The sequence below is a fragment of the Mesocricetus auratus genome, unplaced genomic scaffold (assembly GCF_017639785.1).
Source record: "Mesocricetus auratus isolate SY011 unplaced genomic scaffold, BCM_Maur_2.0 Super-Scaffold_100007, whole genome shotgun sequence".
NCBI classification, from domain to species: Eukaryota; Metazoa; Chordata; class Mammalia; order Rodentia; family Cricetidae; genus Mesocricetus; species Mesocricetus auratus.
The window spans coordinates 66,466,663-66,481,164 of NW_024429191.1; the positions used below are offsets into that span (position 1 = coordinate 66,466,663).

At 47.4% G+C, this 14,502-nt stretch overlaps 1 protein-coding gene across 1 annotated transcript; it reads left to right on the forward strand.

The window, feature by feature from the left end:
• The first annotated feature begins 272 nt into the window (after positions 1-272).
• Ccdc182 (coiled-coil domain containing 182) lies at positions 273-1,558 on the forward strand. Its single transcript, XM_021230501.2, has one exon. The coding sequence runs from the start codon at positions 382-384 to the stop codon at positions 841-843; it is 462 nt and encodes a 153-aa protein (XP_021086160.1). The 5' UTR covers positions 273-381; the 3' UTR covers positions 844-1,558.
• The last annotated feature ends 12,944 nt before the right edge of the window (positions 1,559-14,502 follow it).

Consider the following 14,502-nt stretch of genomic DNA (forward strand, 5'->3'; position numbering starts at 1 on the left):
CCACCCGTGCTTCTTGTGGGGTAGAAGGCTGCTCAGCTCCGCAGCCTGTGAACCTGACCTGGCCTGCCTTGTCTTGGCCAGTTTTTTACACTCTCTGGGATTTGGCTTTCCCTTGGGATTATAGGAACCCGTGGACTCTGGTTCTGAAAGGGGGATCAGAGAAGCTTCGCCTCAGGAGACTTGGGAAGCACTGGCAAAACTGTAGGCTATCAACCAAGGAAGCAGCAATATGCAAAGTAGTGAACTGGGCCTTCCCTTCTGATTGGCTGAAGGGTCTTGATGTCACAATGAGACCGATCTATCCACTCCAAATGATGGTGTCTCTGGCGCCCACATGACTCTGACTCAGTTGGTTTCTGGGCTTCCTCTCTGTAGGAGGAGATGATGGAAGCCCTCTTTCAGGCAGGGTCCATTCTTATGAAGGTGAATACCTTACAGGGCAAGAAGATGGTGGAGAGTGGGCTCCAGTCTGGGGACCTTTCTCTGTCTCCGTCCTGGCCCTCCTGCCTCCCTCTGCCGGCCGACCTGGAGATCCTGCGGCAGAAAGTGGCTGCGGTGCAAAGGGAGCTGGATGACTTCAAGAAGGAGGCTCTGAAGGCCATCAGTTACCTGGAGGACGCCTTCTGCGACATGAACGGAGTCCTGGCACAGCAGGAGGAGCAGGCTGCCCGAGTGAAGCAGCGGCTGAGGGAGGAGGAGGACCGTGGCATCGTTCGCAACAAGGTGCTCACCTTCCTCCTGCCCCGGGAGAAGCAGCTTCGCGAACACTGCCAGCGTCTGGAGAAGATGCTGGTCATGAGCCACGAACCGCTGCGAGTCACCAGGAAGAGCCAGGCAGACTGAACGGCCTGCGCGTGCGCCTGTGCTGCCGGGCAACTGGAAGATTTTTTTTTTAATGGAAGGACAAACGCTAAGTCCCCATTTATTCCCCTTTCCCCATTTTTATTGCTTTACTGCTACCAAAATAACACCATACAGAGAGGAAAAAAAAAAAAAAGACCTCAATATGGTTTTTTTTGGGTGAAGTTCCGTTTATCCAGCCTCGTCAAGGAAGGAGGCCCAGACACTAAGTCAGACCTGTAACCTTCACCTCGAACTGTTTCCTATTTGCAATGGTACAGTTGCTTGGATGTGTAGCATTCCCCCCCCCCCTGTATATTCTTAAAACCGGTTGTGTTGAACAGATTTACCTTTCTTTTAATGACTCCAGGCTTTTGTGATTTATGACTTAGCAATTGGTTTACTGAGACCGGCCAATGTGTGATCTACACCAGCGGCTTAGTGAGGGGGATTGCCCACATCCTGAAATGGCCTCAGATGGCTACATTGTGTAATCTCTGATCCCGCGGCTGGATTTTTCAGTCTGCTGGCATCGTTGGACTGTTGTCTGCCTCTTTTCCTTACCGCTTGTGTTCAACTCTGCTTCCTATCCTTTTTGCCCCTAGACTGGCTGCTCTGTATGGTGAACCCTGTTAGGGCTCAGACTGTAGAATGCTCTGATCTTACAGGGCGCCGGAGGGGACACTTGTAAGATGGCACAATAAAACAGTGACACTGATGCCTGCATTTGACTCGTGGAGCAGGAGTTTCGAGGGTGTGTAGTCTTTTATGAGACAATGAACCCCTGAGCCTCCCACAATCACCTTCTGAGGGCAGGGCAGGGCTGTTTTCATGTGGTAAGGTGACCTCAGGGAGCCTGGGCCTCTATGTCTTCTCCATGCTGGCGAATGAGTGGTGCTCCAAGTCCCGCCCACTTGTGCTCACTAACATCCGGCAGTCTCACAAATCCCAAACCAATCAGACTGTTTTTCGGGCTAGTCTCTTTGGGGTACTGGAACAATCACATGTGACAGGAGCCATTAGCAGTCACAGTGACTTGTGTTTATAGTCAGCCTGCTTCACTGGTTCATATAGTCTGTCTGTCTATCTATCTATCTATCTATCTATCTATCTATCTATCTATCTATCTTTCTCTGCAGCTTTGAAGCCTGTCCTGGAAATTGCTCTGTAGATCAGGCTGGCCTCGAACTCACAGAGATTCTCCTGCCTCTGCCTCAAGAATGCTGGGATTAGAGGTGTGCGCCACCACCGCCTGGCCTGATTTATATATTGTCTATCTGGTCCTTCCCAAAAGCTGCTATACATCACCCTGAGGGGGCGGAGGCCTCTCTAGTGCAGACCTTGCAACCTGGCTCCTACCCTCTGACCTGCTGCCGCCGCCTCATTCACCCTCTTTCTTTATCCACAGACTCTCTCAAATACCATGCAAATATTTGAATCCCCTCAAGCTGACCTTGTGACCCAAGATTAAGAATAATACCCATGCCTGGCACTGGGGGTGCATGTCTTTAATCCCAGCACTCGGGAGGCAGAGGCAGGCAAATCTCTGTGAGTTCCAGGCCAGCCTGGTCTACAGAGAAAGTTCCAGGACAGCTTCCAAAACAATACGGAGAAACCATGTCTAGAAAAAACAAAACAAAAAACATAAACAGACAAACAAGAAAAAGAATAATACTTGCTAGAAGGGCTGTATCTCTGCTCTAACTCTAGGCAGCTTCTGCTCTAGTTTAGCTGAAGAAGCGAGCGACTGTGTTAATTTAGCAGTAATATTGATAATCACATAAGAGCTTAGAGCCATCAAATACAGTGCATTCCCTGACACACTTCACGTTAGTGTTATGAGGAAACTGAGACTCAAGCGGAGTACATTGCCCAAGATCAAAGCTGGCCGACTTGGGACTTGAACCTAGGACCATGTAACTCTTTTAGAGACTGTGCTCTTCCATCCTGGAGTGTTTTGGAAAGCTTTATGGATGTCTGATACAAGCTTCTAGGGTGGGTGAGGCAGTGCTGAAACTGCTGAGGTTAACAGGGAGAGAGAGTTTCCTGGAGGGGATTCTTAGACCACTAAACACTGGAGACAGGCAGACAGAGACAGACACAGAGTCAGAGGAGAGAGACAGAGACAGAGAGAGGAGAGGCACAGACAGGAGAGAGACAGAGACAGGCACACACACACAGACAGACAGAGGCAGACATAGATACAGAGAGATGGGTGAAGAGGGGAGAGACAGACAAGAGAGGAGATAGATACACAGACATAGAGACAGATGGAGAAGACACACACACACACACACACACACACACACACACACACACACGAGAGTTTTCCAATGTAGCATGGTTAATGGAGGTCTGCCCAGGTACTAACAGGATCTAAAGGTATTCACAAGGAAAAGACTCAAGTGTCCTGCAGGTACAGGCTGCTATGCACTTGCTCAGGGGACATGCTGTATGTGTGTGTGTGGGGTGGGGGGGTTCTGAGAAGAGGTCAGGCACCAAGGCCACATCTGCAACCACCTACATTTAGTTTCGATCTGACATTTTGAGGGCCTTAGATAGCTAGAAGCATGACCAGAATGTAGGAGGCGCCAGAAGATCCTGGGACGGGGACAAAAGAGGAGGACCTGGGGGCCTTGGCAGAGATAGATTTTTGGGGAAGGCCCAATCATGAAAGACTCTACATTCGGGGTCTCGAGGGACCAATAAGTGTCACTTCTTCTCCTGCTCAGTTTAAGTACAGGATAAACACAGAAGATAGGCTAATGGAGACAAAAGTCACCTTTGGAACTGATAACTTGCTTGAAATGGTGGTTTAGGATCTGTCAGCCACATCTGGCTGAAACCTTTGTCCCTGAACCTGATGTCATCTCCAGGCACAGTGCAGGTAGTGGTGGACATCTGGGTCTCTCAAAAGGCTGCATCTATGGACGTGTGGGATGATCTGTGTGGCACAGAATGCTTGGTAGAGCGGAAGTGGCGTGTGCTGGGTAAACACCTCTCTTTCTCCAAACCCACTAGGATGAATGCCCTCCCCTTTCTTTGGGTGGGAAGAGGTGAAAAGAGAGAGGCCAAGGATGCTATCTGAATATATATCCTTCCACCGTGAGAGTCTGGTGAAGAAGCAAGGAGAAAGGTTCAAGTAAAAACATCTAATCCTGTAGGTAGCAGTCGTGACAACATATAGACGACGTTGTGAAGCAGACGCCCCCCTGTATAAGAAACCAAAATGATATTGGGTGTTACTACACATCTGGGCTCTCAAGCGTTGCCTCAGCTGATCTGGGATGAGGACATTTTGGGGAAAAAAACTTTCACATTTAAAAGATTCTGGAGAACTAGCCTCGGAGCGCCTGCAATAGCCTGTCTGACTATCTTTGCTTCTTCCCTAGGGCCTCTGGCCTCACCAGATGGTTTCTGCTAACAATGTGATTTATGGTCAGAGCCCTGGACTGTGCTGTATCAGTTCCACCTCTAGGGGAGCTGCAGGCTGCGGAACTAAGGTCAGCTGCTGCTTTCTGCCTGAGAGACAAGCCACCAATAAAAACCCTGGACACTAATACTCAGAGGAGCTGACCTGGTCAGCACTACTTGATCTACGCTACCACCATTGTTGCGGAAAAAATTAAGCATCATGCATACAAATGTGCCATGAGGCCAGCTGGACGCCTCCGGGCCTCTCCTTGACTCTGTCTTCTGGGTCTTTGCTGGTTTTAAACTGTTCTCCCACAGTGCTAAGCAGTAACCACAAGCATGGACACTTTATTTAGTTTTTGAAGTTCTTCCAGTGTATCCTAGAACCCGACAGTGTGATCCAGAGAGCCAAAGCAGAGTCAGTGATGCACCTGTTGTGATGTCATGAACTAGGCACTGCTGGTCCCATGGCCGATGAAGAAACTGAGGCACAGAGAAGCTTAGTCACGTGTCTAGGAGTCCCTAGGGACATTGCAGAGCTTGCCTCCTTTGCTTCTTTCCCACGATAAGGGAAAGAGCTTGGAGAAGAAGTGTGCAGCCTGGGTCCGGTCCTATGGCAGAAAGAAGTGGAAATCAAGGTCTGGGAACAGGAGTGGATGCAGAGGTATCTTCATGCTGTGGGGACTCAGACCGGCTGCCTTCACTTGCTCCAGCCTTATCTGCCTCATGCCTAGGTATCATCCTGGAAGTCACAGGATGCTAGGGAAACACTGCAGGATTAGTTCTAAAATAGGCAGACACTCATTAGAGATGTCATCACCATCAGGGTGGCCAAGCTGTCCTCATTTAACTGAGACTGTCCTATTTTAAAACTGCAGATCCCACATGCTAAGGGCCCTCTGGGTTCTGGGCAGGCAGGGACAGTCGGTCATCTCGAATCCAATGTGAAAGAGCTTGTGAGAACCCAGGTGAAGCTGGGGGTCGGATGAGTCCCAGAAGGGCGGAGCAGGAAACAGGGTGTTAGTGGCTTGTGCCGCCTGGTGACCCGTGCAGTTTGTCCTGCCATAGGAAAACCTCTGGTACCATATAGATTGGGGATAGTGGCACACCCCTTGTAATGCCAGCGCTGGAGAGTTCAAGGTCATACTCAGCTACATAGGGAATTCAATAGCCTGGACTACACATACCTTATGTTTTTGTTTTATCTGTCTGTCTGTCTGTCTGCCTGCCTGCCTGCCTGTCTATCTGTCTGTCTGTCTGTCTGTCTATCTATATATCTAGCTATCTATTTTTTAGAGATGGCTTGCTGCCTCTCACTTCAGCTTTTCTTCTGGCTGTGAACAGTGCAGCCCTACTGCTCACTCTCTGAGGTTCTAGGGCCAACAGGAGACAAAATAACAGAGGGTTTTCTTGCCAATACTGGAATTCTCAAAGATGTCCTAGGAGCTGTGCTCCTCTGCTTGCTTTCCCAAGCATCCCCAGCAATCAGAGGCTATAGTCACTTAAATATTATTTCATCAAGGGGAACACTCAGCAGTTAAGGGAGCCCCCCACCACAACCCTGAGGTCTCTATCTGTAGCAATCTGGCAGGTTGCTGTGAATGGTACAATGTCTGGAAAGCAAGGAACAGAAATACAGCCATGAAACATGCATGGAGCCTTGGGTTTGATCGCCAGCACCCTATAAACTGGGTATGATGGTGCATGCTTATAAATCCCGGAAATTCAGGAAGCTCAATTGAGAGGAACGTTGAGAGTTCAATGCCGGCCTGCATTACCTGGCATGCTGGCAGACAACTTGGGATACAAAGTAAGACTCTGTCTCAAAAGCAAGAAACACACAAAAATTCTTATAAACCAATTACCTTGAGTGACCTCCACCACTTCCAAGAAATCTCGGGGACTTGGAGGTGTTCTAAGACATTCATTGTACAAGATGTGCTTGAGTCCCCTTCTGCAGGAACACAGGCGACAGAAATGTCAAGAGGAGATAATCCCCCAGTCTCCCTTCCAGCCTGGAAGGGCCTCTGACCAGGCGATAGGACAGCACCATGGCTGGGTGGCCCACGGTGTGGACAGCAGTAGTCAGGGAGGCAGGTGGCTCTTCGAAGGGCTTACGCTTTCCAGGACTCCTGTCTTGCGCCTGCAGAAGGCGTCGTGGTGGGGGTGTTCTCTGAGGCTGTCCATCTCACTTCTTCCTTCTGACTACACAGCAGAGGGGACCAGGCTCTGATCCTCAAGTACCATTCACTACCCAGTGCCTACGCAGCCTGGGGCCCTCAGTGCTCACCCCACAGTCCCTTCCACAGTGCCATCAATGCTCTGTGACTCTGTGCTGTCAACACGATCGCCACTAGCCATTTGTGGCTGCTGAGCATTTGGAATGTGATAGATTTAGGGAACTGAATTTTAAATTTCTTTCATTTGAGTCAGCCTCCCCCGCCCCCATTGTTGGTGGTTACAGCCTCAGAGCCTCAACTTCCTTATTTCCCTTACCAGGATAAGGAAGTTTCTGTCTAGGCTCACTGGGCATAGTAACATAGAATGTAGGCATGGCAAGAAAGTTAACTAAAAATTCTAAGTGCAGTTTGGTTTGCCAAGCCAGGAAGATAGTTTGTGTTTCCTGTCTTGGGGACTCTTACTGGCTGTCTGCCACAGCAATGCCGGGATGGCCCAGAGTGCAGGAAATAAAACTTGTGGTTCTACATGGGGAGGTAGAGGTGCCATGGCAAGAGAAAGGTCCTCCCGGCCTCTGGATTTTCCAGCCCACTCCGCGTGCTGGGCTGACTGGAAAGGGAGCAGGGGAACCTTTTCCTGAGGGGATAGGAGGTTGAGTGTCTCTATCTCTTCCTTGTCTTTCCCTCCCTGGAGTCACACCAGCAAACGCAGCAGAAGGGTTTCTTTAAGAGGCAGCCAGCCTGCTGTCTGTCAATCACCCATCACAGCCAAGCTCACAAGGGTGAGGATGAGAACCAGCTCTGTGTTAGTGGGCCACAACAGGGATCAAGGAAGAGTTATAAAGGGCGACGCTCGGAGCTTGGTAGAAATGGCCCTGAGTGGTACACTGGGAGCAAGCTGAAGGGGTTCCGGTGTTCATCCTCACAGCCGGCCCTCAGATGAACCACATGATCTGTGATGCGTGGCCACCGTGGTTTACAGACACCCAGATCCTGGGAAAGGTCTTCAGAAGGGGCCATGCAATGAGACATCTGTATATTTGAGAGAGGGAGGCAGGGCTTGTCCTTGAGTCTCGGAGTGAGGGACACTGGTGGTGGTGTCCTTGTCTATCACTACTCTAGGTGGTTATTGCTTCAGGAGGGGTACGGCCCCATTTCTAAGTTTGACAGTTCTGGGGAGTCAACCACGTCTCCACTAAATAAGTTAGATCTCTTCAGGGTAGATCAATATTTAATGTGGGACTTAAAAAGACTGACTCAGGAAATGAGTTTAAAAGTGGAGAATTTGCCTTAGGTAGCAATTTCTGAAATACAGTAGCGTCAGGGGACAAATTATTCAAACCCCAGCCATGCATGGTATAAAAACAGTTGAACAAACCGAGTTCTGCTCCCTGTCATCGGTGACTCTGAATGCCATTTCTGTACTGGACTCACAGGGTGGCCTGGCAAGTTAGAGGAGATCTCAGAGAGTGGCCACTCCAGGGACGGCTGACTCGTGTCCTGCTGCCTGCAGCCAAGCCTGCGGTAGACATCACTAATCGATTCCAGCACGCTCTCCTCCCGAACTAAATGCAGGTTCAAGATGGTTTTCTTGAAGGAATGTGTTCGAGGCTGAGGTTAAGGGTTTTCCCTGAGCGACAATGACCATTTTGTTCTAGAGATAAAATTATGGCATTCTAGAGCTGAAAAACAGCTTAGAGATCATCTAGTCCCTGTCTCTCCATCCTGGGGAACTGAACACCCAGAGAAACCAAGCAACTTGCTTGGAGCCATGGAACTGGGCCCTTTCCCCCACATGGACAATGTGCCTCCCAAGTCTAGGGCTCTTATTTGGACACAGATAAAACACCAAGTATTTTGGACTTCCACTTTCTGTATAAAACTAGTAACTAAGACTTACAAAAGATATTAAAGAAACGCAAATGCATAAACTGAAGAGCTGGAGATGCTCAGTAGTTAAGAGCACCCGTTGCTCTTGCAGAGGACTCCGGATTCCGCTCCCAGCACCCACATGGTGGTTCACAACCACCTGTAACTCCAGTTCCAGGGAATCTGATGCCCTCTTCTGATCTCTGGAGGCACCAGGCACACATGTAGTGAACATGCATACATGCAGGCAAAACGTTAGATACATAAAATAAATAACCCCCAAAAAACCATTTAGAAAAAAAGAAAGAAACATACACATGATTTGATGACTCTTCTGAAGTCCCATCTTGCAGGATATTGGCACAGGAGGATTATTAAGTATATTAGGCTAGCCTGGGCTACAACCATGAGTTCCAGGACTAAGTGAGACCTTGTCTCAAAACCAAAAACTAAACAAACATTTAATTTTAATACTATACTCTTGATTTTTCAGTGTATCCTTAGGTTTACTTTTCTGATTATATTTTGGTTGATGCCAAAAGAGTGTTTCTATTTCCTTAACTAACATTAACTGGGAATCTGGGTTTATGCTGAGCTATAGAGGGTTAGCAAATGTGTGTGTGTGTGTGTGTGTGTGTGTGTGTGTATGTGTGTGTGTGTGTGTGTGTGTAAGCCACAGGAGGTCAGCTGGTATCCTCTCTCTCTTTCTCCACCTTAATACTTCGAGGCGGTCTCTTTCCCAGGAGCTTATGTTTCCCAGGTAGGCTGGCAGCCAGCAGGCCCCAGCCACATTCCTACCAGCAGCTCTGGACTTAGAGGCACCTGAGGCCACTCCCTGCTGGATATGTGGGTAGTAATATCTTCGGTTCTTATGTATGCACAGAAGCAATCTTGCCCACTGAACCATCTCTCCACAGGGCCATCACTTTTGTGTGGAAATCCTTTTCATGTTTGTTTGTCTTGGCTTCTTGGGGGGGGTAGAAAAATGATAGTTTCTAAAGCAAGAGAAAAGATACTTTTCTTCTAAGGTGAAGGGCTGGGTGAGTGACTTTATAGTTCTAGGTTTAAGATCAGTGTTGTACTCTGTACTTCCTGATCTATAAAAAGACAAGAACAATACTTGTTCTCCCAACCTCAGAGGCAGACTGTGCAAGTCAGAAGGCATGAGGCCTATGAGCAAGTTTTGAGAGGGGAGGGGCTTGTGGAGACAGCAAGGCAGGGTCCAGAATCAGCCCACTGCGCCTGGGCTGTCGGCAGTGAGGGTGGGGAGACGTGGATGGAGACAGACTCGAAGCGCAGTTGGAGCAGCGGTGAGAATTCCTATGCTCTTATGCTAGGTACTCCTGTCAGACTAAAACCAACCTGTCTCACTGTTGGAGACACTGCAACATTAGAGAAATAGCAGCCAAAGGAATGCTACCCTTTAAAAAAAGTTCTCTTTCCTGGATTTGCCATCAGGTATTATTTTTAATGCTGCTGTTCCCATATCCAACTTCAAAATATACATCATATTTATATTGCCTCTGCTAAGCATATATTTTATTTTATTGCTTACCACATGGGTGACATTTGGTTATTGAATGTCTGGAGAATTGGACCCTTTTTTTATTCTTCCTTTTGTAAGCGTTTGCTGTGATGTATTAATCTTTACATGAGGAATGAGACAGGGACACATAAGCATTCGCACTCACACACACGCACTAATCACATTGCCATTTTATCTCACTTTGCGGGTGTGTGGCCACATTTATAAGAGCCGACAGATCTGAAATAGGCGGTCTGAACTGATTCAGGTGGGAACGGCGAGGCCAGCAGCCTCCTGGGGGATCGGTGAGGGGAGGGAGGGAAAGCCAGTCTTTTGTCTTCAGCTTGTGAAGGGCATGCCAGGCAAGGAGCAAGGAGGCAAGCATCGTAAGTGTGGCTGGAAGAGGCCCCGGGGACACATTTATATGTCTATAAAATACAGACATATGTTTCACAGATATTTTATATCTCCTATATCCATATATCTATATAGCATCCCACATAAGTTTTGATCCTGGGCTCAATAAATGGTTATTGAATTAAAGAACAAAAGGAAAGTTATACAAACCATCCATGGAGGTTGTACCTGATGTACACTCTATATACATTTCCTCTAAGTCATCCCACAAAGTTATTTCATGTCAGCCATTTTTTAAAAATACAGGAAACAGGGCTCCTCAAACAGATTAAACATAGGATTCTTATGTGGTCCACCCAGCAAGTCTGCTTTCTTTGGGGAGTTGATCCAAAGGTAGATTGAATGTAGGTGCTCAGACAGACAACTGCACATACATGATATATTTTCTCTGTTCCCCTCATTCAAGTAGAGTGTCCCAGATGTTCATCCACTGATAGTAGAGAAATCAACTGTGGCACACATAACAAGGAATATTATTCAGCCATAAAAAGAATGAGGATAGATACATACTATATCTCAGCATGCACTTGTACACACATCTTTGAAAACAACATCAAGAAGCTATACATAAAAGGTCATATATTCCATTTATGACCAGAACTGGTGGTCAGAAAACAGGTGGTCATTGGTTGCCAGGGGCTAGCAGGTATGAAGGAGAAATGAGGAATAGCTTCTAAATGTGACTTTATTCAGGAGTAATTAAGTATTTGGGAGCTGGATATAGGTAATAATTTATAATATTGTGGATGTATCAAATGCCACTCACTTGTCTAGTTTAACACGATTACTTATGATTGCTCAAAGTGGAATGTAGCCATGATCCTGGCTAATCAGAAACTGAGGTAGGAGGATTACCTGAGCCCAGGAGTGCTGTGAGAAACTGTCATGAATGTGTTATGTTGGGAACGCAAACACATTAATGTCTCTCCAATGTCAGAATTTATTGAATAACAATACATTTACCAGGTGCTGCAGTTTTGATGGCAGCAACCTAGGCAATCTGAATGCAGGCTCTTTGACTCCAGTGTTAACTAATTAATTGCTATCAGCTGCATTTCACATGACACACACCAAGTGGATCTACAGTTACACATAGGTGCAGTTTGCAGCTCAGCAGTGGGCGGAGGAAGTCTGAGCTGATGAGATAACGAATCAGACAGGTGCCAGGAACGGCCCCTGGAGCGGCCGGAGTCAGGGCTTGGGGTGTCAGCTGTGAGGTGAAAGGCTGAACTGGATCCTGAGTGAAAACACGCAGGTCAGCTCTAGACAGGTGACCTAGCAGATGGGTAGACAGTCAATGACCGCACCCACAGTGGGAGACCGCATGGGCCAACACCCCAGGGACAGTCCTCTGCTTATTAGTCCTTGGCACACACACACCAGGGGTCTGGAACAGGCTGGTGTGGTATCGTGCCATCAGCATTAGGTGTCCATGACTATGGACCCCAGGTCTGGTGTGTCTGAGTTCTTGGGTCCGGTTTCCCTGACGTAATTTTAATATGTCCAATGAACCCAATAGTTATCAGGTAACTTCCTTTAGACTCATAGGAACACGTTATCAGTCTGTGCTGGCTGGGTGGCACCTGGCAAAGAGTATAGTTTTGTGTCCACCCAGAGCTGCAGTCATAGTACTCTCTCAAAATGGAGTAAAAAACTGCTTGGGAAATGGAGTCTCTAAGCCCAGGAAGCATTGTTCCGCACAACAAGCAGTAGCTGAGGGGAGGGGAGCAGAGCATCGTGACGGTGAGAACAACTGCACTCTGTCTAAAAACAAACAACAAATAAATCTAGGAAACACCCTCACTACCTCAACACACACACACACACACACACACACACACACACACACACACACACTCCACCAATATAAAAGACGACCCTAGGTCAGTGGTTCTCAACCTGTGTGGGTCTTGACCCTTATGACATCACGGGGGTCCGTCACCTAAGATCATCGGAAAACACAGATATTGACACTACATTAGATAACCTAGGTAGGCAGGATAGGATAGCAAATTGCTGCACCTGAGTTTATTGTTATTCAATAAATTCATAACATTAGCAAAATCACAATTATGAAGCAGCTACAGAAATAATCTTATGGTTGGGGATCACCACAGCATGAGGAACTGTGTTAATGTATTAAAGGGTCCCAGCATTAGGAAGGTTGAGAACTGCTGTCCTAAATCTAAAGATGTAGTTCAGTGGTATAATGCTTGTCTGGCACATGTGAGACCCTGGGTTCAATTCCCAGTACCACAAAGCCAATCAACCCCTAAAAGATAAGTTTTCAGTTTTGTGAAATTTGCCTTGCCTCAACTAAAGGCAAGAGGACGGGGGAGGGGGGCCGGTTGGGAGGATGACTTAGTGAGTGAAGTGCTTGCCTTGAAACCAGTGAGGACCCGAGTTTATCTCCAGAATCCTTGTTTAAAAAAGAAAAGCCAGCTGCAGCCAGGTAGTGGTGGCACACACCTTTAATCCCAGCACTGGGGAGGCAGAGGCAGGCAAATCTCTGTGAGTTCGAGGCCAGCATGGTCTATAAGAGCTAGTTCCAGGACAGCCTCCAAAGCCACAGAGAAACCCTGTCTTGAAAAACAAACAAACAAAAAACCCCAAAAACAAAAACAAAAGAAAAGCCAGCTGGGTGTTGGTGGCACACACCTTTAATCCCAGCATTCAGGAGGCAGAGGCAGGCAGATCTCTGTGAGTTCGAGGCCAGCATGGTCTACAGAGAGAGTTCCAGGACAGCCTCCAAAACAATACAGAGAAACACTGTCTCGAAAAACCAGCCCACCCCCGCAAAAAAGCCAAGCATGAGATGTGTGCCTGCAATCCTAGTGCTGGGAGATAGAGTCACGTGGATCCCTGGGGCTCTCTGTCCAGGTAGCTTAGCCTACGTGGTGAGTTCCAGGCTGGCCTAGCCTACTTGGTGATTTCCAGGTCAGTGAGAGACCCTGTCTAAAAGAAAAGTTGTAGCTGGTACCTGAGGAATGACACCTGTGACCTATGACGTCCACATGTATACACATGTAACCCAATAAACACATAAGTGCACGTGCACGCACACACAATTGTAGTGTAAGAAGAAAGCAGCAGCGGTAACAGCTGGCTTCAGAGGACACTATCGGTGATTAGATTGAGAGTCTGAATTACCTGCCATCCTATGTCCCTTGCCATCAGCGCTGTACCCTAATAGATCTCTTCCATGTAACTTCCACCAAAGGCCCTTTGGCCAATGGTATGGTATGCAGCTATGGAGGTCACTGAAAAGCCCAAGACTTAAATATCATTGCAAGAACAAGCCTAGGCTAACCTTCTGGAAAGATAAGAGACCGCATGGAACAAAGTCAGGCTCTCCCATCCCAGGCATTGCACACCAGCCATCCAGTCTACTGTAGACACATGAGTGAACTGGCCAATATTAGCCTGGTTCATGTCGGCAGAACCTCCCAGGCTAACTGGGGACTTTGTGGACTATTAGTTTAAGATGTGTTATATTTGTTTAAACCGTGGTCTATTTGCTTAATGATGCAAAGATGTGTTTGTGTTGCATTCTTTTACGTTGCATTTGTTTAACTCTGTGAAGCTGTGTTACTTTGTTTTTTAAAAACACCTGATGGGTCTAATAAAGAGCTAAAAGGCCGGTAGTTAGGCAGGAGAGGGATAGGCAGGGATGGCATGCGGAGAGAATAGATAGGAGGAGAAAAAGAGAAGAGGAAGGAGCAACAGAGGAGGATTCCAGGGAACAGCCACCCAGCCACACAGTCAGCCACAGAGTAAGAAGGAGAGTGCTGTGTGAAACAAGCTTGTTTCTAATTTAAATAAACAAAGGGAAAAAAGAAGAAAAGAGAGGTATATAGCATAGAAAAAGGTAAAAACCCAGGGGCAAAAGGTAGATGGCTAGAAACAAGCCAAGCTGAGGCCAGTCATTCATTAGTAAGAGTAAGTCTCCATGTATTTATTTGGGAGCTGAGTGGTAGGTCCTCAAAGAGTAAAAAAAAAAAAAACCAAAACAAAACAAAAATCAAACAAAACTCCAGGGGACCCAGGAGAAATGGTAACTGTGTGTTTGAATCATTTAGTGTTGCAATGGCTTGTCTATAGTAGTGGTTAGTTCAGAGATGCTGAATACAGCCTAGAGCATTCATTACTTTTAGTAAGGAAAGGTCAAAGTGGTTCCAAAGTCCAGTTCTAAGGGCACTACTGCGCTTACTAGTCACCTTTCTTTTACAATAACCCAGGGGTTGCACATAGAGCGGGAAC